The sequence below is a fragment of the Micromys minutus genome (assembly GCF_963924665.1).
Source record: "Micromys minutus genome assembly, chromosome: 16".
Lineage (NCBI taxonomy): Eukaryota > Metazoa > Chordata > Mammalia > Rodentia > Muridae > Micromys > Micromys minutus.
In genome coordinates, this window is record NC_137985.1 from 46,576,285 (window position 1) to 46,603,304 (window position 27,020).

The following is a 27,020-nucleotide window of genomic DNA, read 5'->3' on the forward strand; positions in this document are numbered from 1 at the left end:
ACTTACTTAGGAGGGATTCGTGAAACCGTGTTCATGTTTGTGGCTGGGGTCAATACTTGAAGGATGTTTTCAAGGGCTGTTAATCCACCAGCAACTTGAAATGCAATTTGATCTGCCACATTCTAGACAGAAACACAAACAGAAGTTAGTGCAATATCCCAGGCATAAAATTCAAAGCAAATGAAATATTTAGTTGTGTAGCTGAGATATTTGTTGAATGATTTCTCACTGCAGGGAAATAAAGGCAAACAGTGATGAACTTCACATAAGACCTGGCCACTCCGAGTTATGAAGTCTAACGTCTGATGAATGGGACAATATAAAACATGCCATTATAAATGACTCACTATAGTTAGTTTCCTGAGGGGAAGGCAAAGGCTGTATGAGACTAGGTGGCCAATCATATTTTGAGGAGCCCAGGACTGACGTCTAGAGACAGGCAGAAGGCAGTCAGGGAGGCAGCAGGACACAGCATCAGGACGCTGACAAAGTACATTTGTGAAGCAAAAAGAAATGCGCTGTTCTGTAACCCTAACTCCTACCTAACAAAGGCAAGTGACTTCTACAAAGGTTTTCTCCACTGGAATGCTCTTCGGCATTACAAGACAACCTAATACTTTTGCTGTATGCATTTTTCTCTTCTATTTAGCTATTTTAGAGGGGATATTAAGTAAATGTTTCAGAATTTAATCTATGATTATTCCTTTGTAATTTCTAAATTATATGTAATTTCTGTGAAGAAATTCTCTAAATTCTTTGTATTCTTCTGGCATGGGGAAGAAAAGAGAAATTTTCTGCTACTCTATTTTAGTTTTTAAAAGTACCATGTATGAAAGAAAGGAGATAGCAACCTTTCTTAGCCCTAACCCTGCTGCCTTTCATATGTTGAAGTTCAAAACTCAAGACAATACCAGTATTTAAGTTATTTGAAGAAATAATTAAATAAAAACAAAGTTAGGATGTCATGCTGTGACCGGTCCCCCACACCACCACAAGGGATATGCCTACAAACGAATTAACAAAAGCAAACAAGCCACTTGAGAACACAGTCAGGGGTCCTCAATAACCAGGAGAGGACACAGAAAGAATCAAGCTGATAGCTGATCTTGAACTTTGTAGCTTCTAGAGCTGTGGGGAAACAATCTGTTGTCGAACCACCCAGTCTGCGATTCTCTGTTACAGCAGCCCTGGAGATGAGTACAATCCCACCACACGATAACCACCTCACTCTGTTTAGTATCCCACACTTCACAAGCTCGAACCTTCTTTGAAGCACTATGATATGTGTGTACTTGTTAGCTAGGGAAAAACAAAACACAAGCATGTAATTATTAGCTCCATAAGGCAGGTGGGCCTGAATCTTCTAATCTTCTGAGCACTAATAATCTGCCAATCAATGGATCCAGTAAACATGTAGATTTGTGAGTATAAGCAACTGTATATTTTAATGACTCATTTGCTGCTCCTATTTACACTATAATAAGCTCATTGTGAAAACAAAATAACTCAGACTTTAATAATTTAAAACAGCCAACATCAAACTGAATGAAGAGAAACTTGAAGTAAATCCACTAAAATCAGGGTGCCAACTCTCTCCCTATTTATTCAATATAGTATTCAAAGTTCTAGCCAGAACAATTAGACAAGAGGAGAACAAAGGGATACAAACTGGAAAGGAAGAAGTCAAGATATCACTATTAGCAGATGATATGACACTATACATAAGCAACAAAAAATTTCACCAGAGAACTCCTTCAGCGGATAAGCAACTTCAGCAAAATAGCTGAACATAAAGTCAAATCAAACAAATCAGTAGCCTTTCTCTACTTAAAGGATAAATGAGCTGAGAAAGAAATTAGGGAAACTATACCCTTTAAAATATCCACAAACAATATGAGATATCTTGGTGTAACTCTAACCAAGCATGTGAAAGATCTGTATAATATAAACTTGAAGTCTCTGAAGAATGAATTTGACAAAGACCTCAGAAGATGAAAAGATCTCCCATGCTCATGGATTGGCAGGATTAACATAGTAAAAATGGCCATCTTGCCTAAAGCAATCTACAGATCCAATGCAATCTCTATCAAAATTCCAACTCAATTCAACAGAGATAGAAAGAACAATTCTCAAATTCACCTGGAATAACAAAAATCCCAGGATTGTGAAAACTATTCTCAACAGTAAAAGTTCTGGAGGAATCACCATCCCTGACCTCAAGAAGTACTACAGAGCAATAGTGATAAAACCCTCATGGTCTTGGCACAGAGACAGACAGGTAGATCAATGCAATAGAACTGAAGACAGAAACAAACCCACACACCTATGGTTACCTGATCTTTGACAAAGTAGCTGAAACCATCTAGTGGAAAAAAGACAGCATATTCAACAAATGGTGCTGGTTCAAGTGGCAGTAAGCATGTAGAAGAATGCAAATCCATCCATTCTTCTCTCCTTGTACAAAGCTCAAGTCCAATTAGTTTAAGGACCTCTACATAAAACCAAAAATGCTGAATCTAATAGAAGAGAAAGTGGGAAAGAGCCTCAAATATACTGACACAGGGAAATTTTCCTGAACAGAGCACCAATGGCTTGTGACAAAGTGAACAAATCGCAGTCTCTGTAAGGCAGAGTCAACAGGACAAAACTGCAACCAATGGACTGGGGAAGGATCTCTACCAGCCCTGCATCCAATAGAGGGCTAATATCCAAAATATACAAAGGATTCAAGAAGTTCGACTCTTGAGAACCAAATAACTCTTATTTAAAATGGAGTATGGGTTGGAGAGATGGCTTAGCTATAAGGCTAGGCTCATAATTGAAATAAAAAATAGATACAGAGCTAAACAAAGAATTTTCAGCTGAGGAATACCGAATGGACAGGAAGCACCTAAAGAAATGTTCAACATCCTTAGTCATCAGGGTGATGACATTGAGATTCTACCTCATATCAATCAGAATGACTAAGGTAAAAAACTCAGGTGACAGCAGATGCTGGCAAGGTTGTAGAGAAAGCGGAACACTCCTCCATTGCTGGTCAGATTACAAACTGGAACAACCACTTTGGAAATCAATTTGGCGGTTACTCAAATTTTGGCAATAGTTGTGCCTGAAGACCCAGAAATACCACTACTGGACACGTACCCAAAAGATGTTCCCACATATAACAAGGACACATGCTCCACTATGTCCATAGCAGCCTTATTTGTAATAGTCAGAAGCTGGGAACAACCCAGATGCCCCTTAACTGAAGATTGAATACAGAAAATGTGGTACATTTATACAATGGAGTACTACTCAGCCTTCACAGGCAAATGGAAGGAACTAGAAAATATCATCCCAAGTGAGGTAACCCAGACACAAAAGTAGACACATAGTATGTACTCACTGGTAACTGGATGTTAGACCAAAAGCTCGGAGTAGCTAAGATACAACTCAAAGACAATATAAAGTTTAAGAAGAAGGAAGACGAAAGTGTGGATGCTTAAGTCCTTCTTAGAAGGGGGAACCAAATAATCACAGGAAGTGAAGGGACTGAGGGACCTGAGAGGGAGAGAGAAGGGGGAAGGGAAAACAGTGGGGCAGCATCAGGTAGGGGAAGAGATAGAAGAGAAGTAGAGAGGGACAGGAAATTGAAGAGAAATATGTAGCAGTGGGGGATAGGGAATTGGGGGTAGCCACTAGAAAGTCCAAGATGCCAGGGAAGCAAGAGTTTCCTGGGACCCAACAGGGATGACATTAGCCCAAATATCCAACAAAGGGGTGAGAAAACTGTAGAGATCACCTACAGTAGATAGGCATGCCCCCAGTTGAGGGATGGGGTCATCCACCTACTTAAAATTTTTTAACCCAGAATTGTTCCTATTTAAAGAAAAGAAAGGAAAAAAAATGGAGCAGAGACTGAAGGAAAGGTCATCCAGAGACCAAGTCACTTAGGGATCCATCCAATCTGTGGACACAAAACCCTGACACTATTGTTGATGCCAAGAAGCGCTTGCTGACAGAAGCCTGGTATACCTGTTTCCTGAGAGGGTCTGCCTGCACCTGACCAATATAGATGCAGATACTTACAGACAAGCATTGGACTGAGCCCTGGAACCCCAATGGAAGAATTAGGGGAAGGATTGAAGGAGCTAAAGGGGATTGCAACCTCATGTGAAGAACAACAATATCTACGAACCAGACCTCCAGAGCTCCCAGGACTAAACCACCAACCAAAGAGTACTCATGGAGGGAACCATGGTTCCAGCAACATATGTAACAGAGGACTGCCTTATTTGGCATAAATTGGAAGGCAGGCCCATGGTCCTGTGGAGGCTTGATGCTCCAGTGTAGGGGGGTGCTAGGGTGAGGAGGCAGGAGTGGGAGGGTGTATGGGAGATCACCTTCATAGAAGCAAAGAGGCAGGAGATGGGATAGGGTTTGCAGAAGGGAAAATGGGGAGACAACATTAGAAATATAAGTAAATAAAATAACCAATAAAAATGTTGAAAAGTAAGAAAAAATGTTGAAAAGTAATATATTATTAATGGAAAAGTACTCTTTGCAATGAAATAATAAACAACTGTGAAACCTAGGTGTATTTGTTTTTTCTTGATAACTATGGAGTAAATACCCTGCTTGTTGGCAATTTACAGCTTGATATTTTGTAAACTTTTCTACAATGGGGTTAAACTCTGAATTTTAAATAGACTTATATTTCAATTAAATCTGACAAAGGCTTATCAAGGCCCAATGATTCTATAACACCCTTAAATTCCCTCATTTCTCTTTTGCAGTCAAACCCTCCTTGATAATTAACAGTACCATAAATTAGATGCGTATTATAGAGCTTACTACAAATAAAGATGTGTTATGTATAAATAGTATTTGGATTTAATTTGGTATAAATATTTATCTGTGATAAATAGCCTATGGCACTATGAGACATGTGAAATCAAAGAAGTAAGCACAGCTGGACATGCTGACACACATCTTTAACCCCATTACTTCAAGGCTAGCCTGGTCTACACAGTGTAGGACACACAGGACTACATAAACTTTTTGAAATAGTCTTTTGTATTATACTCAAATCATAGATACAATGCTTTATATGTAACTATTAAAAATAAGCAAGATTCATCTATAAAGTACAGTAATGCAGTAAGGGCAAGGACCCAATTTATATTTTTTTCACCATAGTAAGGTAGTAGTTTATTATGAAAATTGAAACACAATTAATATATAACACATTAATGATTATTTGACTAATAATCATCATAATATTAATCATAAAGTGCCATAACTATTTTCTTCTATTTTAAATTAACCATTTCATTAGTTTACATCTCAAATAATGTCCCATTTACAGGTTACCCCTCCAAAAACACCCTTCCCACATCTACCTCCACTTTGCCAGTATTAGAGTGTTCATCCACCCACCCACACTTTGCTTCCTTTGGGATTTATAAAATTTATATTATATGAGTATTTGATACTACTTTTGTTTCTAAAATTCCTTCTGTCTCTGTAAATCTCTCTTATACCCCACCTTTTTTCTTTAACTTTATTTTTATAATTTTAGTCATGTTTATTTATTCCTCAGATTTGCTAGCAATACTCTATGCAGCTGTACTGCCTTGTACCAAGTCTGTTTTTTTAATTGAACAACTTTATTTTAAAAAAGAGATAAATGTACAGATTTTAAAAGCATTTTTGCATAAAAGTATATGAATACATTTTTTGTCAGTACTTGATTTTTTTTAAAGGTTTGATAGTATGCCTTAAAATCTTACTAGATACAAAGAGCATAAAGTACATGTAAAACAAGATGTAACCTGTAAATAATCAAAGTTTTCTTGGTGTGTAAAGATTAAACATAATGATTTTTCTTTTCTTTTTTTTTTTTTTGGCCTTTGTTTTTCTTGAACTTCATATAGTTTGTGAGTTGTTTCTGGGGTGTTCAGAGCTTTCTGGAGTTAGTATCCAATTATCAGTGACTGCATATTATGTCTGTTCTTCTGTGACTGGGTTACCTCACTCAGGATGATAGTCTTTAGATGCAGCCATTTTCTTAAGAATTTCATAAAGTCATTGTTTCTGATGGCTGAGTAGTACTCCATTGTATAAATATACCACAATTTTTGTATCCATTCATCTACTGAAGGATATCTGGGTTCTTTCCAGTTTCTGGGTATTATAAATAGGGCTGCTATGAACACTGTGGTGCACTTGTCTTTGTGGTATGTTGGAGCTTCTCTGGGGTATATGCCCAGAAGTAGAATAACTGGGTCTTAAGGTAGTACTATGTCCAATTTTCTGAGGAATCGCCAGACATATTTCCAGAGTGGTTATACCAGTTTACAACCACACCAACGGTGGAGAAGTGTTCCTCTCTCGCCACATCCTCGCCAGCATCTACTGTCATCTGAATTTTGGATCTTAGCCATTCTGAATAGTGTGAGGTGGAATCTCAGGGTTGTTTTGATTTGCATTTCCCTGATGACTAAGGATGTTGAGCACTTCTTTAGATGCTACTCCGCCATTCAATATTCCTCAATTGAGAGAACTTTTTGTTTAGCTCTGTACCCCATTTTTAATAGGGTTGTTTGATTCTCTGGTGTTTAACTTCTTGAGTTCTTTGTATACCTTGGAATATTAGGCCTCTATCAGATGTGGGGTTGGTAAAGATCTTTTCCAAATCTGTTGGCTGCCATTTTGTTTTCTTGACAGTGTCCTTAGCCTAACAGAAACCTTGCAATTTCATAGTCCCATTTGTCAATATTTGACCTTAGAGCACGAGCCACTGATGTTCTGTTCAGGAAATTTTCTCCTGTGCCTATGTGCTCTAAGGTTTTCCCTACTTTCTCTACTAATACTTTCAGTGTACCTGCTTTAATGTGGAGATCTTTGATCTACTTGCAATTGAGCTTTGTATAAGGAGATAAGAAAGGGTCTATTTTCATTCTTCTGCATGTATCTAGTGAGATGACCATGTTTTTTTTTTTCTTTGAGTTTGTTCATATGGTGGATTACATTGATGGATTTCCTTATATTAAACCATCCCTGCATGCCAGGGATGAATCCTAGTTGATCATGGTGAATGATCGTTTTGATGTGTTCTTGGATTCGGTTTGCAAGGATTTTGTTGAGTATTTTTTTTGCATCAATGTACATGAATGAGATTGGTCTGAAGTCTCTTTCCTTGTAGGGGCTTTGTGTGGTTTAGGAACGAGTGCTATTGTGGCCTCGAAAAATGATTTAGGTAGTGTTCCATCTGACTCTATTTTGTGGAATAGTTTGGAGAGTATTGGTATTAGATTGTCAATAAATGTCTGATAAAATTCTGCACTGAACCCATCTGGACCTGGGCTTTTTTTGGTTGGGAGGTTTTTGATGACTGCTTCTATTTCTTTAGGTGTTATGGGATTATTTAGATGGTTTACCTGGTCCTGGTTTAACTTTAGTATCTGGTATCTATCTAGGAATTCATCCATTTTCTCCAGATTTTCCAACTTTGTTGATTATAGGCTTTTGTAGTAGGATCTGATGATTTCTTGAATTTCCTCAGTTTCAGTTGTTATTTTTCTACTTTCCTTTCTGATTTTGTTAATTTGGATACTCTCTCTTTGCCCTCTAGTTAGTCTGGCTAAGGGTTTATCAATGTTGTTAATTTTCTCAAAGAACCAGCTCTTGGATTTGTTAATTCTTTGAATGGTTCTTTTTGTTTCTGTTTGGTCCATTTCTGCTCTGAGTTTGATTATTTCTTGCCATCTACTCCTCTTGGGTGTATCTGCTTCCTTTTGTTCTAGAACTTTCAACTGTGCTGTCAAGTTGCTAGTGTATGCTGTCTCCAGTTTCTATTTGGAAGGACTCAGAGCTATGAGCTTTCCTCTCAGTGCTGCTTTCATTGCATCCCATAGGTTTGGGTATGTTGTGTTTTCATTTTCATTAAATTCTAGAAAATCCTTAATTTCTTTTTTTATTTCTTCTTTGAACCTGCTATCGTTTAATAGAGCATTGTTTAATTTCCATTTGTATATGGGCTTTTTGTTGTCTTTGCCGTTATTAAAGACCAGCCTTAGACCATGGTGATCTGATAGGATGCATGGGAGTCTTTGAATCTTCTTATATCTATTGAGGCTTGTTTTGTAACTGATTATATGGTCAATTTGGAGAAGGTGCCCTGAGGTGCTGAGAAGAAGGTGTATTCTTTTGTTTTAGGATGAAATGTTCTGTAGATGTCTATTAATTCCAATTGGTTCATCACCTCTGCTAGTTTCACTGCGTCCTTGTTCAGTTTCTGTTTCCATGATCTGTCCATTGATGAGAGTGGGGTGTTGAGGTCTCCCACTATTATTGTGTGGGATGCAAAGTACTTTTTGAGCTTTAGTAGTGTGTCTCTTATGAATATTGGTGCTTTGTATTTGGAGCATATATGTTAAGTATTGAGAGTTCCTCCTGACAAATTTCCCTGTAATGAGTAAACAGTGTCCTTCCTTATCTTTTTTGATAACTTTTGATTGAAAATCTACTTTATTTGATATTAGAATGGTTACTCTAGCTTGTTTCTTGGGGCCATTTGTTTGGAAGGTTTTTTTTTCCCAACCTTTTACTCTGAGATAGTGTCTGTCTTTGTCTCTGAGATTAGTTTCCTGTATGCAGCAAAATGCTGGATTCTGTTTATGTATCCATTCTGATAGCCTATGTCTTTTTATTAAAAAATTGAGTTTATTTTTGTTAACAGATATTAAGGAATAGTGGTGGCTGTTTCCTGCTACTTTTGCTTTTGGAGGTAGAATTGTGCCTGTGTGTCTTTCTTCTTTTCGTTTTCTTGCTTAGGTATTTTCTCGATTTTACTAGGATGTAGTTTCCCTCCTTGTATTGGGTTTTCCACCTATAATTCATTGTAGTCCTAGGTTTGTGGTCAGATATTGTATAAATTTAGTTTTTTCCTGGAATATCTTGGTTTCTCCATCTATAATGATTGACAGTTTTTGCTGGGTATAGCAGCTTGGGCTGGCACTTGTATTCTCTTAGGGCCTGCATGATGTCTGTCCATGATCTTCTAGCTTTCATAGTCTCTGTTGAGAAATTGGGTGTGATTCTGATTGGTCTGCCTTTATATGTTACATGACCTTTTTCCCTTACTGCTTTTAGTATTCTTTCTTTGCTTTGGGCACTTGGTGTTTTGACTATTATGTGTCAGGAGGAATTTCTTTTCTGGTCCACTCTATTTGGAGTTCTCTTCCCTTCTTTTATGCTCATCATCATCTCATTCTTACGGGTAGCGAAGTTTTCTTCTATGATTTTGTTGAAGATATTTACTGTGCCTCTTAGTTGATATTCTTTGCCCTCTTCTATTCCTATTATCCTTAGGTTTGGTCTTCTCATTGTGTCCTGAACCTCCTGGACATTTTGGGTTAGGAGCTTTTTGGTTTTTGCATCTTCTCTGACTATTTTGTCTATTTTTTCAATGTTGTCTTCAGCACACGAGATTCTCTCTTTCATCTCTTGTAGTCTGTTGGAAATACTTACATATGTGACTCCTGATTTCTTTTATGGTTGTCTACCTCTAGGGTTGTCTCTTTTAGTGTTTTCTTTATTGTGTCCATATCCGTTTTAAATTCTTTCTTCCATTCCTTCATTTCTTTGGTTCTGTTTTCTTCTAGTTCTTTGAGTTCTCTGAGTGTTTTTCTTGTTTCCTCTTTAAAAGCTTCTATTTCTTTATGCTTTTCCTCCCGTTCTTGTTTAAAGATCTTCATCATCATCTTGAGGTATGATTTCAGGTCTGAGTCTTCTTTTTCTGGAGTGTTTGGCATTCCAATGTTTGCTGTGATGGGAGAGCTGGGTTCTGATGTTGCCAGGTTGTCTTGGTTTCCATTGAGTACGTTCTTTTGCTTTCCTCTTGCCATATTGTTGTCTGTGATTATAGGTGGTCTTGTTATCAGTGATTGGTTCCCATCTCTCCCTTGTACCTGGCCTGTGTCCCTGGAAATCCTCTGTTTTAGGTGGCAAATGGCTTGAGCATTTGGTCCATAGGTAAGGGCCTTCGGGGTGGACCTGCGTCTCTATGGCAGAGTTCCTGCTCCCACAGACCAACCGGAGGGCGGCACCTACCGCGTGTTAGGCCTAGCCCTGCCTACACCCAGGCTGCTGGCTGCGCAGTCTCGCCAGGCCTTTGTCCCTGGATCTCTGCTGTTCCTGGTGGCAAATGGCCTGAGTGTTTGGAGGACCCAATTTTTTTTAATCATCATCAGTCTTTAAAATCTTTTCTTTTCCTCCACCTCAGACTTCTAGCCTGCAGATTCTGATAATCTTACTTCTGTTACAGCTCTTGGCTGCTGCCCATTTTGTCCATACCTACTGTTCTCATGTTCAGTTTAGACTCTCATATTCTTTTGCTTGAGAGAGGAGACTGGGTCAACTCTGCAGAGGGAGGGGGAAAGGACTGAGTAAAAGCAGACCAGTTTAATGTATACAACTATGAAGAAAACCAAAAACCTCAAAGTCTTTTATGATATGCCAACATAGCTGTGACCTCCTGAAGATCTTAAGCCACTGACTCTAATGGACATTTACCAGGACAAAAGTCAGCCTTTTCTGAAAATATAAAGGCCAATTCAAGCTACCCTTTTAACCAATATAATTGAAAATAGAAATTTTAGCCTTTTAAGAAAATAAAGCAAAAAACAGTCAAGTGTAAAATTAAAAGGAAAAGAAAACAATTTCTTCAGGAGTCAAAGTAATGTTCTTCTGAATTAGATATGCAGTGAGCAATCTCTGGACACAGGCAGATGGATACTTTGTTCAGCATACTTATAACCTCCCTTTCACATCCACCACCAATACCTATGTATTTCCTCTACTCTGTTCCACCCCACAGTTTGTAAGCTCTGTCCCAACAACAGACTCATCTCTCAGTCCTAGTTCTAGTGGAAGAGGGCAATGGTAGGCACTTTTTGGATAAAGGTTTTTTTAGACAATCAAAACTTCTTACTAAATATGATAGATAAAATTAGTACAGGCCTGTCAGTATAAGAATGCCCCCCCCCAATGGCTTTAGCTCCTTAACGAAGCTAAGATAAATTGCTCTTTCCCCTCCCTGAACATTAACAGCAGACTTTAAAAGCCTACAGCATTTGAGATTATTTTATTGCTGTTTTGGTTTCTTGAGACAAGGTCTGATAATACATGCAGATTTAGCTGGCATGGAATATGCTATGTAAACTATGCAGGATTTGAATTCACCTGCCTCTCCCTGGAATTAAAGGCTTAAGATTACTTCTTTACCTCATGTATACTAAAAAAGGAAATCAAGGTAGCTCAATGATGAATTAATTTAAATATTGAAATTAATGGGATTAAAAAGAGAAATTTTCAAGCATGTGCTATTAAGTGTATAAATGAAAAAATAACACCCACACAATAATCCAAATGGATGTTAAGCAGTAGATAACCTTCCTTGTGTCTCTTCCCACATTTTGTCATATTAACTTCTTGTGCCTATCACTTGGTACTTGGCCTGTTCACATTATGGTACCTTACTGCCCTAGAAATGAGACACTCTCCCAAATACTGTTTAATCCCTGTTCCTGTCCTCTGTGTGCACAGAAGGCAAGTGCACAGACATTGCCTGCCACAGTTCTCTTCTCCATCAGAGCTGTGACCTCAGCTTGTAATGCACACACGCCATCTTTCAGCCCTCTGAGAGCCAGATGAGATGTTACTGCTTCCAGGGAGGCTTTCTGGTCCCTTCAAGGAACGCCAAAATGCTCTATATATTTCATTCTGTTTTTGCGGCCATCATTTTGTATTTTACTTAAAAGTAATTGTGTCTGTGTATAGATAACAAGCTTAAAACTCTAGTTTCTGTATTCCCAGCCAGAGTCAAGAACAGGGTGTGTAAAACAGATTTAGCAAGTAAAGATTACTCCTTAGCTGAAAACATTTTATTTTAGAAGGTGACTAAGTGCATCTTTTCCCTTTAATTCCTTTGCAAAAACTCTGCATTTAGAATGTAAAGTTTGAAAATATTTTCATAAAGAACTTTTTAAAGAGAGCTTTATAATTATGGTTTGATTAAGAAAAAACAAACAAACAAACAAACCTCTAAGGATGGAATGCAGTTTCTCCTTTCTCCATCTGACGTAACATCTTAATAGCTCTGCCTTCCCTATGGGCTGACAACTGACTAATAGGATTAGTAGCTTCATTCTAATAACCCAGCTTAGTTAAAGGCCAGAAAAAATGACAGCCTCAATCTGAATTACATGGTCTGGGAATCCATCCAATTATTAGGTAGAGTAACTGTTATTAGCTCTCCCAATCAAAGGAGAGGCAGCTGCTCATCTCTGGTGACCTGCAAAGGCTGCTGGCCTTTGTACTTGACTTCTCTGCACACAGTGATTATGTTCTTTGTGATCATGGATGAAGGCCTTCCTAGCTTTTTAGAGAGAGAGGCAGCAGATGGGTAAACTGATTGCATGTTCATTAGCAGGACAGGCTAGGCATTTGTTCTGAGCATATGTGGCACCTTAAGACCCATTTAGAAATAGCTGAGAAGTGTGTAAATTTGGAACTCAGCCCAATTTATAGACACAGGGATTCTGAAAATGAAACTTTTAATGGTTGGTCTCTGCAGGAAAAGCTCTGCACATTTCTAGGTCCTATGTCACTACTCCTTTCTGTTCTCACATAGTTTTAGTGATGGTTTTTTTTAAAGCAAGCAGTCAGTATGTGCTGATATTCTCTCCCCAGTTTTTCCCTTAAAAACTTTCAACCAGTTTAGCTGGCTTTCCCACATTCTTATAATCGGAGTAAGTGCCTATGCTCAGATTTCTAGCTGTAGGCACGAACACCAAAAGGACTAAGGTTCTAGGGGCAAGGAAATCACAAGACTGAAATTCTAAACTTGTGGGAATGTGGTGTCAACAAGATTGAAATTCTAAAGTACAGTTTGAAAGCTTAGGTAACAAGGTGAGACAGAGAAAGTCTAGAGAAGCTTTGTCAAGACAGGGAACCCCTACTTTTTGATGCTAATTAGAATGTGGACCCTTTAGAAAGCTTCCTTGTTGGGTGCTGAATTGGGCCATTTCCAACCAATTTTGATTCCAGGTACAGGGAGCATGGTGAAAGATGGAGGGACAGTGAAAGGACAACAGCAGGCTAACAAGGCTTGATCCTGCTTTTTCTTCTTTTGAAAGCTGTTGTATGAAAGATGAGCAAAAACTAGTATGGGTTTCATTGCAACCATCCACAGTGAAGTCGTTCTTACCTTATTCTCAAGTTCTCCAAAGTGAACAGGCACTAGGCTGGGCCTAGCACTCACAGTCTAGTGAGCGACAAATTTGAGAATTAAATGTAACAAGATAAATGGAGAAGGAAAGGAAATACACAGAGTGGCCTGGACAGAGAGAAAATGGTTATTTTGGTGAGTTCTTTAGGACTCAACTGGTGTAAATATGGACACTTTTCTACATTTTCAGTCAATAAATGTTTCTAGGCACGGCAAAGGGAGGTAGAGACAAGAGTTTTAGGAGCTTAAGTCTGGCTTGGATGACATAACGATTTTAACTTGATGCAGCCTAGGTTATTTGAAACACACACACACACACACACACACACACACACACACACACATACACACAATCACTAGAAGAAGGTCTTTCTTTTATATATACTTCCACCTTTCACAGTTCAGAGTGATTTACAGGATGCTAAGAGATGCTAATTTCTCTTACTTCATCTATCTCAAAGGTTCTGAATGGTTTAATGGGAGGCAAACATAATTTTAGACCATATGACCAAGGAAAAATTTGTGTTGGGCAAGGAAGTTGTAACATGTTTAAATTCTTCTGGGGCACAGACTTCCAGGAACTGCCCCTTGAAACAATGGAGAAGAGTATACCTAGAGCACCCCAATTTCTTTCCAATACTTTTATCTCTATTGATCTTTCTACTTATTTAATTAAATTATAACTTAGAACATACTTCTTATTTATTTAATTCTAACAGCTGGGATTATGTTTAAACTGGATCTAGCAAAAAGTAGATGATATATATATATATATAACTAAATATATATTATATTTATTTATAATATATATAAATAAATATATTTATTTATTTATAATATATTTATTATATTTACATATAATAAATAACTAAAGCACATTTTAATTTCTGGCACACTGATAGCAAAGATTCTCTTGAGAAAAGTCCATTAAATAACAATGAGGAAACCGAGACTTAGAAACATCCATGTGCATGGAAAAGCCAAGTCCAGAGTGTCAGCATTTCTTTAGGCTCCACCCACCTAGCAATAGCCAGGTAGGAGCCTGACTTACAAGAAAAGAACTATTTGGCTCCCCTTTCTTTCTGATTCCATTCTCTCTGTGGTATTGTCTCCGGACTTACTCTCAAGGCACCCCATCCCTCTTTCTTTTTCCATTTCATCTCCCTTCCCCTTCTTTGCCTCTCGAAGTGTTCTAGCCCCCACCCCTTTGCTTTTTTTGTCTCTCTCCTCTTTCTCTCTGTCCTTCTCTATGCCCTCTCTTTCTCTGTGTTTATTCCCTTCCCAACCCCTCCTCTCATGCCCCCAAAGTAAACTTCATTTTATACTAGCCTGGTACCTTGGGGTGGTGGTGGGGGGAGATGCCTCAGCATGGCTTGGCATCAGATTAGAAAACATATTACAGAGTACATATGGGTAAACTACAAACAGAAGGCCCAGGTAAGGCAGACCTTGTTCTTAGGCCTACCTGAGGAGGATCTACTAGGGAGGAGAGGCCAGAGATAGAAGACTAACTGTAGGACTTGTACAACCTTAATTTGCATTTTATCTTTTTATTTTCCTATCCTAGTTTTAGTAAAAAACCCAGACAATTCTGAATTTCACCAAGGAAAGAGAATAATTTTCAGGAGTGAAACAAAGATAGAGCAAAAATGGGTATCCATATTTTACTTCTCTCAAAGTTGCACTCCCTCTGGATAGCTGCTATCAGGAAAAGGTTGACAGTTCACGTGGTAGGCCTTGTGGCAGCTCCTCAGGATAGCTTCTGAAGGCAGTGATGAGTAAATATCCCAGTTACACATCCGAGAAAACTAGCTTCAGAAAAATCAATTAACTGCTCACAATTTTACACACAAAAGGCAGGAATATCTAGGTTTATGTGACTTCCGAGTGTGTGATGGATTTATAGCAAGAACACTGTAGGGAAATCAAGTGTATGTTTGACTTTCTGTACATTTATTACTAAGTATTCCAAATCTATAAAGCTTTAGTTTTAGTACCAGTAAAACTTAGAAACATTTTGTAATAATTCACATTTACAAAAAGGCTACAAGGATAAGAAAGAGTTTCTACAGCCTCCATCTGGCTTTACTTTGTATAAGCTGCTTGTGTACAATGGTACCTCCATCAAAACTGAAAAAACACAGGGGCACTGTACTCAACTATTTACTAGGGCGTTTGGATCTTCCTAGCTTTTCTGCTGATGCCTTTTTTTTCTTTCCCAGGTTAGAATCTTGAGGACCACATTGTATCTACATAATCTTTTGGTGATTAGGTAATTTTTGAGGAGGGTTCCTGAACTCTCTTATATTAGAATCTCTTTGTATTAAAAAAAAATCCTAAAACAATCCAGACCCAGAGACTAAAAGAATGTTAGCTGTGTGTCAGACCATCACAAGGAAGAAAAAAGGAAATGAAAGAACTAACTAGATTCGAAGAAACTGAAATATGAGTCATTTTTTTCCAGCTGATTGTGTAGTTCTTGAGACTGTCAGGAAATAGGGACAAAATGTGTACACAGCCAGAAAGAAGCAAGGCTTTGGTGGGAAGGAATGTGGTACCAGAATGACAAGAGACCCCAGATGGGTCAAGATGCGCTCTGTGTAATTCTATTCTCAACTTTTCTACAACAGTTCTGCAAAACAGTTTCCTCTTTCATGGAGGCCAGTGAACCTGAGCACTTTTTTTTTTTTTTTTTTTTGGTGGGTTCTAATATTCAAGATACTGCCTGATGTTATTTATGCATGAGTTCTCTTTACTTTTCTTTGGGCAGGGGAAGCAGCTTTGTAAAAAGCCCTGTGATAGGACAGAAGAAAATGAAACAGAGCTACATTAGAAATGATTCTGCCAGCAAGCACAGGGTCTGCTTAATTTAGTCTAGAGGAAAGGGAAGGAAGTAGCTAGTGATAAGCAATGTCAGAAATGTTTTGCAGAGATTATCTGAAACCTGCTTTCTGGTTTAAGCCTCTTCTTTTGCATTAAAAATGGTGCATGGGAGAGACTGGGAGGGAAAAACCATCCCAAAATGCTACTTAGGAGACACAGAAATGCAATGTAAGTAAACATTACACTATAACCAACCATGAGAACCAAACTTCAAAGGCAACTAAAGCACAAATGCACTAATTCAGTTACACTTTTGAGTATGAGCCTTATGTCAGCCCCCTGAGCTGGGATAGTATCAGGAAGACAGTTGAACAAATGTCCTAATCTAAGGAGGTTCAAACAGGAGTACAATCAGAAAGTTCCAATAGTTCAGGAGTCATTACTTCCAATTTCCTAAAAGAAACCACATGCTTTCCTTATGAAAATATTGTAGGATTTTGTCATTTTGCTGGAAGAAATGGTATATCTCCACATCAGTGTTTTGTATGAAATTCCTTCTGAACAGTAACAATTCATTTTACAGAATTTTCCTTATCCCAGTAGATCAATTATTTAAGGACTATACTTATATTATCAACACATTGATAAAAATTTAACAGTTTTTCAAGAGAAGATATAATAACAATACGAAATGCTCTGTTGTTAAATAAAAAGACTAAAATCTCAGACACCATGTTCTGGGAGTTTGTAAAACTTGTGGGACTATGGCTTAGTTTAGCAGGAGATTACTGGGGGATAGGCCTTGAGTGCTTTCACTTCCTAGTTGTAACCCACTCTCTGCTTTCTGAAGGGCCAGCTCCCACCAATACAGGCAGAATCACTGGCATGCTCCATGTTACGGATGGATAAGCCCTGAAACAGTCATAATAAATCCCTCCTATATTACAAAATCAGCTCACTAAGGATTTTTTAGAATTCAATGAAAATGAAAGAACAACATAACCAAACTTATGGGATGCAATGAAAGCAGTACTAAGAGGAAAACTCACAGATCTGAGTGCCTCCAAAAAGAAACTAGAGAAAGCATACACTAGCAGCTTGACAGCACAGCTGAAAGTTCTAGAACAAACAGAAGAAGATTCCCTCAAGAGGAAAGATGGCAGGAAATAATCAAACTCAGAGCTGAAATCAACCAAAAGAATCAACAAAACCAGGAGCTGGTTCTTTGAGAAAAATCAACAAGATCAATGGACCAACTCTTAGCCAGACTAACTAGAGGGTGCAGAGAGAATATCCAAATTAACAAAATCAGAAACGAAAGGGAAGATATGACAACAGAAACTGAGGAAATTCAAGAAATCATCAGATCCTACTACAAAAGCCTATATTCAACTAAATTGGAAAATCTAGAGGAAATATACACATTTCAAACCAAAGTTAAATCAGGATCAGGTAAACTATCAAACAGTTCCATAACACCTAAAGAAATAGAAGCAGTCATCAAAAGCCTCTCAACCAAAAAAAAAAAAAAAAAAAAAAAAAAACCATTACCTAATGGGTTCAGTGCAGAATTCTATCACTTTCATAGAAGACCTAATACCATTTACTCTTCAAATAGAAACAGAGTAAATACTACTAAACTCATTCTATGAAGCCACAATTACACTCATAGCTAAACTTTACAAGAACCCCACAAAGAGAACTTCAGATCAATTTCCCTAATTAACATCGATGCAAAAATAATCAATAAAATTCTTGCAAACTGAATAAAGAACACATCAAAACAATCATTCACTATGATCAAGTAGGCTTCATCCCAGGGATGTAGAAATAGTTCAATATATGAAAATCTATCAACATAATCCACCATATAAACAAACTCAAAGAGAAAAAAAACAACATGATCTTCTCACTAGATACTGAGGAAGCATTTGACAAAATTCAACACCCCTTCATGTAAAAAGTATTGGAAAGAACAGGAATCCAAGCCCATACCTAAACACAATAAAAGAAATATACAGCAAACCAATAGCCAATATCAATCTTAATGGTGAGAAACTTGAAGCAATCCCACTAAAATCAGGGACTAGACAAGGCTGCCCACTCGCCCCCTACCTATTCAATATAGTATTGCAAGTGTCTAGAGCAATTAGACAACAAAAGGTAGTCAAAGGAATACAAGTCGGAAAAAAAGAAGTCAAAATGTCACTATTTGCTGATGATATGATAGTATACTTAGTGACCCCAAATATTCTACCAGAGAACTCCTACAAGTGATAAACAACTTCAGTAAAGTGGCTGGTTATTTAATTAACTCAAACAAATCAGAAGCCTTCCTCTACTCAAAGAATAAACATGCTGAGAAAGAAATTAGGGAAATGATACCCTTCACAATAGTCACAAACAATATGAAATACCATGGTGTGACCCTAACTAAGCAATTGAAAAATCTGTATGACAAGAACTTCAAATCTCTGAAGAAGAAAAGTGAAAAAGACCCTAGAAGGTGAAAAGATCTTCCATGCTCATGGAACATTGTAAAAATGGCCATCTTGCAAAAGTGATCTACAGATTCAATGCAATACACATCAAAATTCCATCTAAATTCTTCATAGAATTGGAAAGAGTGAGGAGATCTGGGCAGCCAGGGAGAAAAGAGATCTCTGTGGAGTGCGCACAGAAAGCGCACGCTCACCCTGCCTGATCCAGGGACCAGGAACACAACATTGGAACCTCTGTTTCCACCCGGCGAATTTGGGGCGCAGAACAGGGCTCGGCCCATCTGCCACCGGGTCCAGCAGTTCCTAAAGTTATAAAGACTGGTGAGTAGGAGATCTGGGCAGCCAGGGAGCAGAGAGATCTCTGCGGAGTGCGCACGGAAAGCGCACCCCTGCCCTACCTGATCCAGGGACCAGGAACACAGCATTGGAAACTCTGTTTCTACCTGGTGAATTTGGGGCGCAGAACAGGGCTCGGCCCAGCTACCACCTGGACCAGTGGAGATCCAGGGACACAGACCAGATACAATGGAAAGGCAAGAACATATTACTGACAACAAATGGCAAGAGGAAAGCAAAAGAGTATATCCCAAAAAAACCAAGATAACCTGGCATCACCAGAACCCAGCTATCCCATAACAGCAAACATTGGAATGCCAAACACTCCAGAAAAAGAAGACACAGACCTGAAATCATACCTAAAGACGCTGATAGAGATACTTAAACAAGGATGGGAGGAAAAGCAAAAAGAATTAGAAGCTTTTAAAGAGGAAACAAGAAAAACACTCAAAGAACTGAAAGAACTAGAGGAAAACAGAACCAAAGAGATGAAGGAATGGAAGAGAAAATTTAAAATGGAAATGGACACAATAAAGAAAACACTAAAAGAGATAACCCTAGAGGTAGAACACCTAAAAAAGAAATCAGGAGTCACAGAAGCAAGCATTTCCAATAGACTACAAGAGATGGAAGAGAGAATCTCAGCCGCAGAAGACAACATTGTAAACATAGACAAAACAGCCAGAGAAGATGAAAAAACAAAAAGCTCCTAACCCAAAATGTCCAGGAGATCCAGGACACAATGCGAAGATCGAACCTAAGGATAATAGGAATAGAAGAAGGAGAAGAGTATCAACTAAGAGGCACAGTAAATATTTTCAACAAAATCATAGAAGAAAACTTCCCTACCCTTAAGAATGAGATGACCACAGCATAAAAGAAGCCTTCAGAACTCCAAATAGGTTGGACCAGAAAAGAAATACCTCCCGACACATAATAGTCAAAGCACCAAGTGCCCAAAGCAAAGAAAGAATACTAAAAGCAGTAAGGGAGAAAGGTCAGGTAACATATAAAGGCAGACCAATCAGAATCACACCCGATTTCATAACAGAGACTATGAAAGCAAGAAGAGCATGGACAGACATCATGCAGACCCTAAGAGAGCACAAGTGCCAGCCCAAGCTGCTATACCCAGCAAAATTATCAATCACCATAGATGGAGAGATGAAGATATTTCAAGACAAATCTAATTTTACACAATATCTGACCACAAACCCAGCACTACAACGAATTATAGGTGGAAAACCCAATACAATGAGGGGAACTACATCTTAGTAAAAACAAGAAAACTCCTAAGCAAGAAAACCAAAAGAAGAAAAAGACAGACACAACTCAACCTAAAAAAGCAATAATAGCAGGAAACAGAAACAACTATTCCTTGATATCTATTAACATAAATGGACTCAACTCCCCAATAAAGAGACATAGGCTATCAGACTGGATAAGTAAACAAAATCCAGCATTTTGCTGCATATAGGAAACTCATCTCAGAGACAAAGACAGACGCTATCTCAGAGTAAAGGGTGGGAAAAAAACTTCCAAGCAAACAGCCCCAAGAAACAAGCTGGAGTGGCTATTCTAATATCAAATAAAGTAAATTTCCAACCAAAAGTTATCAAAAAAGATAAGGAAGGACACTTTTTACTCATTACCAGGGAAATCTGTCAGGAGGAACTCTCAATCCTTAACATATATGCTCCAAATAAAAAAGCACCCACATTCATAAAAGAAACCCTATAAAGGTCAAAAAATACATTTCACCCCACACAATAACAGTGGGAGACTTTAATACCCCACTCTCACCAATGGACATATCATGGAAACAGAAACTGAACAAGGACACTGTAAAACTAGCAGAGACTTTGAACCAACTAGAATTAATAGATGTCTACAAAACATATCATGCTAAAGTAAAAGAATACACCTTCTTCTCAGCACCCCATGGCACCTTCTCAAAAATTGACCACATAATTGGACACAGAACGAGCCTCCATCGATACAAGAAGACTGAAATACTCCCATGCATCCCCTCAGATCACCATGGTCTAAGGCTGGAATTTAACAAGAACAAAGATAAGAAAAAGCCCACATACACATGGAAACTAGACAACGCTCTGTTAAATGAAAGCAGGTTCAAAGAAGAAATAAAGAAAGAAATTAAGGATTTTCTAGAGTTCAATGAAAATGAAAATACAACATACCCAAACATATGGGATGGAATGAAAGCAGTAATGAGAGGAAAACTCATAGCCCTAAGTGCTACCAAATAGAAACTGGAGAGAGCATACATCAGCCACTTGACAGCACAGTTAAAAGCCCTAGAACAAAAGGATGCAAAAACACCCAAGAAGAGTAGAAGGCAAGAAGTAATCAAAATTAGGGCAGAAATAGACCAAATAGAAACAAAAAGAACCATTGAAAAAAATCAACAAAACCAAGAGCTGGTTCTTTGAGAAAATCAACAAGATTGATAAACCCCTAGCCAGACTAACTAGAGGGCAAAGAGAGATTATACAAATTAACAACATCAGAAAGGAAAGTGAAGACATAACAACTGAAACTGAAAAAATTCAAGAAATCATCAGATCCTACTAGAAAAACCTATACTCCACAAAGTTGAAAAATCTGGAGGAAATGGATGAATTCATAGACAGATACAGGATCCTAAAGTTAAACCAGGACCAAGTAAACTATCTAAATAATCCCACAACACCTAAAGAAATAGAAGAAGTCATCAAAAGCCTCCCAACCAAAAAAAGTCCAGATCCAGACGGGTTCAGTGCAGAATTTTATCAGATATTTATTGACAACATAATACCAATACTCTCCAAACTATTCCACAAGATAGAATCAGATGGAATAATACCTAACTCATTTTTTGAGGGTACAATAACCCTAGTACCTAAACCACACAAAGACCCTACAAGGAAAGAGAACTTCAGACCAATCTCACTTATGAACATTGATGCAAAAATACTCAACAAAATCCTTGCAAACCGAATCCAAGAACACATCAAAATGATCATTCACCATGACCAAGTAGGCTTCATCCCTGGGATGCAGGGATGGTTTAATATAAGGAAATCCATCAATGTAATCTACCATATAAACAAACTCAAAGAACAAAATCACATTGTCATCTCACTAGATGCTGAGAAAGCATTTGACAAAATTCAGCACCCTTTCATGTTAAAAGTCCTGGAAAGAACAGGAATCCAAGGTCCATACCTAAACATAATAAAAGCAATATACAGCAAACCAGCAGCCAACATCAAACTTAATGGTGGGAAACTTGAAGCAATCCCACTAAAATCAGAGAATCGACAAGGCTGCCCACTCTCCCCCTACCTATTTAACATAGTACTGGAAGTCCTGGCTGAAGCAATTAGACAGCAAAAGGAGATTAAGGGGATACAAATCAGAAAGGAAGAGATAAAAACATCACTCTTTGCCGATGACATGATAGTGTACTTAAGTGACCCCAAAAATTCCACCAGAGAACTCCTACAGCTGATAAACAAGTTCAGCAAAGTGGCTGGATACAAAATTAACTCAAACAAATCAGTAGCCTTCCTATACTCAAAGTACAAACATGTGGAGAAAGAAATTAGGGAAAAGATACCCTTCACAATAGTCACAAAAACTATGAAATATCTTGGTGTGACTCTAACTAAGCAAGTGAAGGACCTGTATGACAAGAACTTTAAACCTCTAAAGAAGGAAATTGAGGAAGATCTCAGAAAATGGAAAGATCTCCCATGCTCATGGAGTGGAAGGATCAACATTTTAAAAATGGCCATCCTACAAAAGCAATCTACAGATTCAATGCAATCCCCATCAAAATTCCAACCCAGTTCTTCATTGAGTTGGAAAGATCAATGTGCAATTGCATATGGAATAACAAAAGACCTAGAATAGAGAAATCCATCCTCAACAAGAAAACATCTGCGGGAATCACTATCCCTGACCTCAAGCTATATTACAAGGCAATTGTGCCGAAAACTGCATGGTACTGGTACAGAAGTAGGCAAGTGGATCAATGGAATAGAATAGAAGATCCAGAAATGAGCCCTCACGTATATGGTCACCTGATTTTTGACAAAGGAGCAGTAAACATTCAATGGAAAAAGGACAGCCTATTCAACAAATGGTGCTGGTCCAACTGGCACTCAGAATGCAAAAGAATGAAAATAGACCCTTTCTTATCTCCTTGTACAAAGCTCAAGTATAAGTGGATCAAAGATCTCCACATTAAACCAGATACACTGAAACTATTAGACGAGAAAGTAGGGAAAACCTTAGAACACATAGGCACAGGAGATAATTTTCTGAACAAAACACCAATGGCTCAAGCTCTAAGGTCAAAGATTAACAAATGAGACTTAATGAGATTGCAAAGTTTCTGTAAGGCTAAGGACATTGTCAAGAAAACAAAACGGCAACAAATAGAATGGGAAAAGATCTTTACCAAATCCATATCAGATAGAGGCCTAATATCCAAGGTATACAAAGAACTAAAAAAGCTAGACACCAGAGAATCAAACAACCCTATTAAACAATGGGTTACAGAGCTAAACAAAATGTTCTCAATTGAGGAATATCCAATGGCTTAAAAACATCTAAGGAAGTGCTCTACATCCTTAGCCATCAGGGAAATGCAAATCAAAACAACCCTGAGATTCCACCTCAAACCAGTCAGATTTGCCAAGATCCAAAACTCAGATGACAGCAGATGCCGGTGAGGTTGAGGAGTAAGAGGAACACTTCTCCACTGTTGGTGGGGTTGTAAACTGATACAACCACTCTGGAAATCAGTCTGGCGATACCTCAGAAAATTGGACATAGTACTACCTGAAGACCCAGCTATTCCACTTCTGGGCATATACCCCAGAGACACTTTAATATACAACAAAGATACATGCACAACAATGTTCATAGCAGCTCTATTTATAATAGCCAGAAGCTGGAAAGAACCCAGATGTTCTTCAGAAGGTGAATGGATACAAAAATTGTGGTACATTTACACAATGGAATACTACTCAGCCACCAGAAACAATGACTTAATCAAATTCTTAAGAAAATGGCTGCATCTAGAGAATATCATCCTGAGTGAGATAACCCAGTCACAAAAGAACAGACATAATATGCAGTCACTGATAGTGGGATACTAACCCCAGATGCTCCCACTGCCCCAGAAACAACTCACAGAAAGTGTGAAGTCCTAGAAAAAAACAAAACAAAACAAAACAAAACAAAAGTCATGCTCAATCCTTACACACCAAGAACACATTGACAAATATCGGGTTACACCCTCTATTACATATACTTTTTGCTCACTGTAAAAAAAAAAAAAAAAAAAAAAAGAAAAGAAAAGAAAAGAAAAAAGAATTGGAAAGAGCACTTTGCAAATTGATCTAGAGTAAGCTACGAGTTTTGTAATCTCTGTTCCTTCATGGCATGGGTGGTTCTTGGCATGTGCGTTCATGCCCCTCCCAGGTGCAGCAGACAGGAGTGATCTTATTTGAGATTATTTGTTTAGGAATCTCTAAAAAAAAAACAACAAAAAAATAAAACAAAACATGTTTTGTCTTTTTTGGCCATGTGTAGCTTGGCCTTGTGATTGTACACTTTATTCAGGTAACTCTTCTTAACCTGAAGCAGGAAGTGTCCAGTGCTCTGAATAAAGCTGGCTATGGATAAGAATTTAGACTGTCTCAATTTTATGCCCCACTCTCCCTGGTTCACGGCACCTACTAGAGTGGTAAGTAATAACTAAGCGCATTTCCAAGATGGACAGAAAGTATGGTAAAATAAAACTTATAATGTATGAAGTATTTCCTTATATCACATAACATTTTGAAGAATTTCAAATAAAAGAAGCCACAAAATGTAATTTGTTTATATCATCGTACTGCTTGTATATTTTCCATAAGGACTATTTTTAATTAGCATATTATCAACATACATGATGCATTTTCATACAAGTATATAACAAACTTGAATTCTGCCCCATCCTAAATACCCTACATTTTTCTGAATCTCTCATAGCCTCCTCTTTTAGACCCATTCACTCCTCTAGATCCTTTTGCTTCTCCTTTTATGTTATACACACACAGTTTTATGTATCTTTGGAAAGTTTAGGATCCATGAGTGATAGAGAACATGATATTTTTATTTCTGAGTCTGAATTAAGTTTCCAACTATATTAATTTCTAGTTGAACCAATTTTTTCAAAGTATCATTATTTCATTCTTCTTTCTGTCATAGATAATTTTTCATTGTGCCTATTTCCTATATCCATTCTTCTGTTGATAGACACCTAGACTAATTCTTAGCTGCTTTACATAATACTGTGATAAATACAAATGTACGATTGCTTTTTATTTTATTTTGTTGATTTATGAAAGATCTAATTCATCTTTGTCCCATTCCTGAAATTCTGGCTTTCACTTGATTCTGTCTACTCAGGAACATTCCTCTATGTTCTGTATTTGACTTAATGAGCTTTTCATTCCTACAATTTTAGTCTCATTTATTTTTCAGTATTTTTATTTCTTTTTGTTTTGCTTTTCTTTTTACAGTTAGTCAAATTTAGTTTGAACTCAAGGTAATTTTGTCATTTAAACAATTCAAGAATATAGAGAAGGTGTCTGTATAGCATTTACACCATTATAAATATGTGATAAGTCACCAAATGGACAAACCAACCTCTTGCAATTAGTTTTGTTAAATAAAGCACCATTGACATGAACATTGGTGAAACCCTGGCTGTTTTAAGATCTAATTTATCTTAAGAGAGATCCTCCAACTGAAAGTATTATTATACAACTGGAAGACAAACTTTGCTCTGCTCATCTCTAAGTATAGCCTAAATAGCCAATTCTGAATCCTGTACAGCTATCAGCACTGGATATAAAAAGTTAGCAAAGTTACATTTTATGCCTCATTTCATAAATAATTTTCCATTTCTTTACTAAAATCTATCATGTAGGTTTCCTTTATTCCCCCAACTAGTTAAAAGAGTTCTCTTTTAACCTATCTAGGAGTTTCTAAACTTTAAAATTTTTGAACAGTCTACACTCATTCTTTGTATTCTTTGTCTGGGATTTCATTTGTTTCACTCCCACTGCAATCTTTTATTAAGAAATTGCTATTTTTCAGAGAGATCATACTGCCATGATTTATTTTGTTCTTGTATTTCTGTATTATAATTTACACATCTGAGTTAATTTTGTTAGTTGAATTTTTATAAAGCAGCTTTGTTTCATTTCAAATATTTTAATGTTAAAGTGGGGGACCAAGTTGTAGAAGGGTAGAGGTGTTGTCTGCCCCTCCGGTGGACTTAGGGTGCAATTCTGAACACATACATAGTCCATGTTCTTTCCGGGTATGGGCCTATGGCACAATCCTTTACAAGACTGCAAGTCCACTTTTCAGATATCATAGCAATTAAGTTAAACAGTATTTTATTTAACTTTGAAAAGTTAGGGAGGGGAATAAAGAAACAAAGTATGATAAGTATAGTAAGACATTAGTTACAAAAAGAAAAAAAATGTAAAGGCAAATTGGCAAAATAAGAATTAGTAATAGATAAAAGAAAACTATCAAGGAGGAACAAGTAGATGAAGAGGGAAGCTGTGGTACTGTTAGGAAGCACAGAGTTAAAAGCCTATGATAGCTCTGGAAGATACAGTTAAGAAAAGAGATGTGGAATGGAGAAAAGAGGAAATGAGGTAGGGATGCCAGTATGGTCTATGGCTTCCACCATACAGGGATAGTATGCACACAGCACTAAACAGAACAGACATGAAAACAAGTACAGCAATCCAAAAACTAAAATGGTCAGTATAAGAACTATAGCATGGCCATGAGGAAGATTGTTTTTTCAGCTTAAAATATAAAGTTAAATGAAAGTGGAATAAATAAAACTATGCACCAGTCAGTAATTTTACCTTACTGAGGTGGATTTTCAATGTCTTTCTTCTCTGTGATATTTCAGGTGGTAAACTGTGCTGATGCAGAAGATGATTTACACCTTCTGTTCAGTGGTATAAAACCACATTTGTAGTATGCAATATCCCAGT

At 37.6% G+C, this 27,020-nt stretch overlaps 1 protein-coding gene across 1 annotated transcript in view; it reads right to left on the minus strand.

Moving 5' to 3' along the window:
• Window positions 1-27,020, minus strand: part of SCAPER (S-phase cyclin A associated protein in the ER) — a 322,094-nt gene that overhangs the window by 104,835 nt on the left and 190,239 nt on the right. Inside the window, exon 25 of the mRNA XM_080929740.1 lies at window positions 7-122. Coding sequence (XP_080785866.1) covers window positions 7-122 — 116 coding nt within the window. The remainder of the gene's footprint in view (window positions 1-6; window positions 123-27,020) is intronic.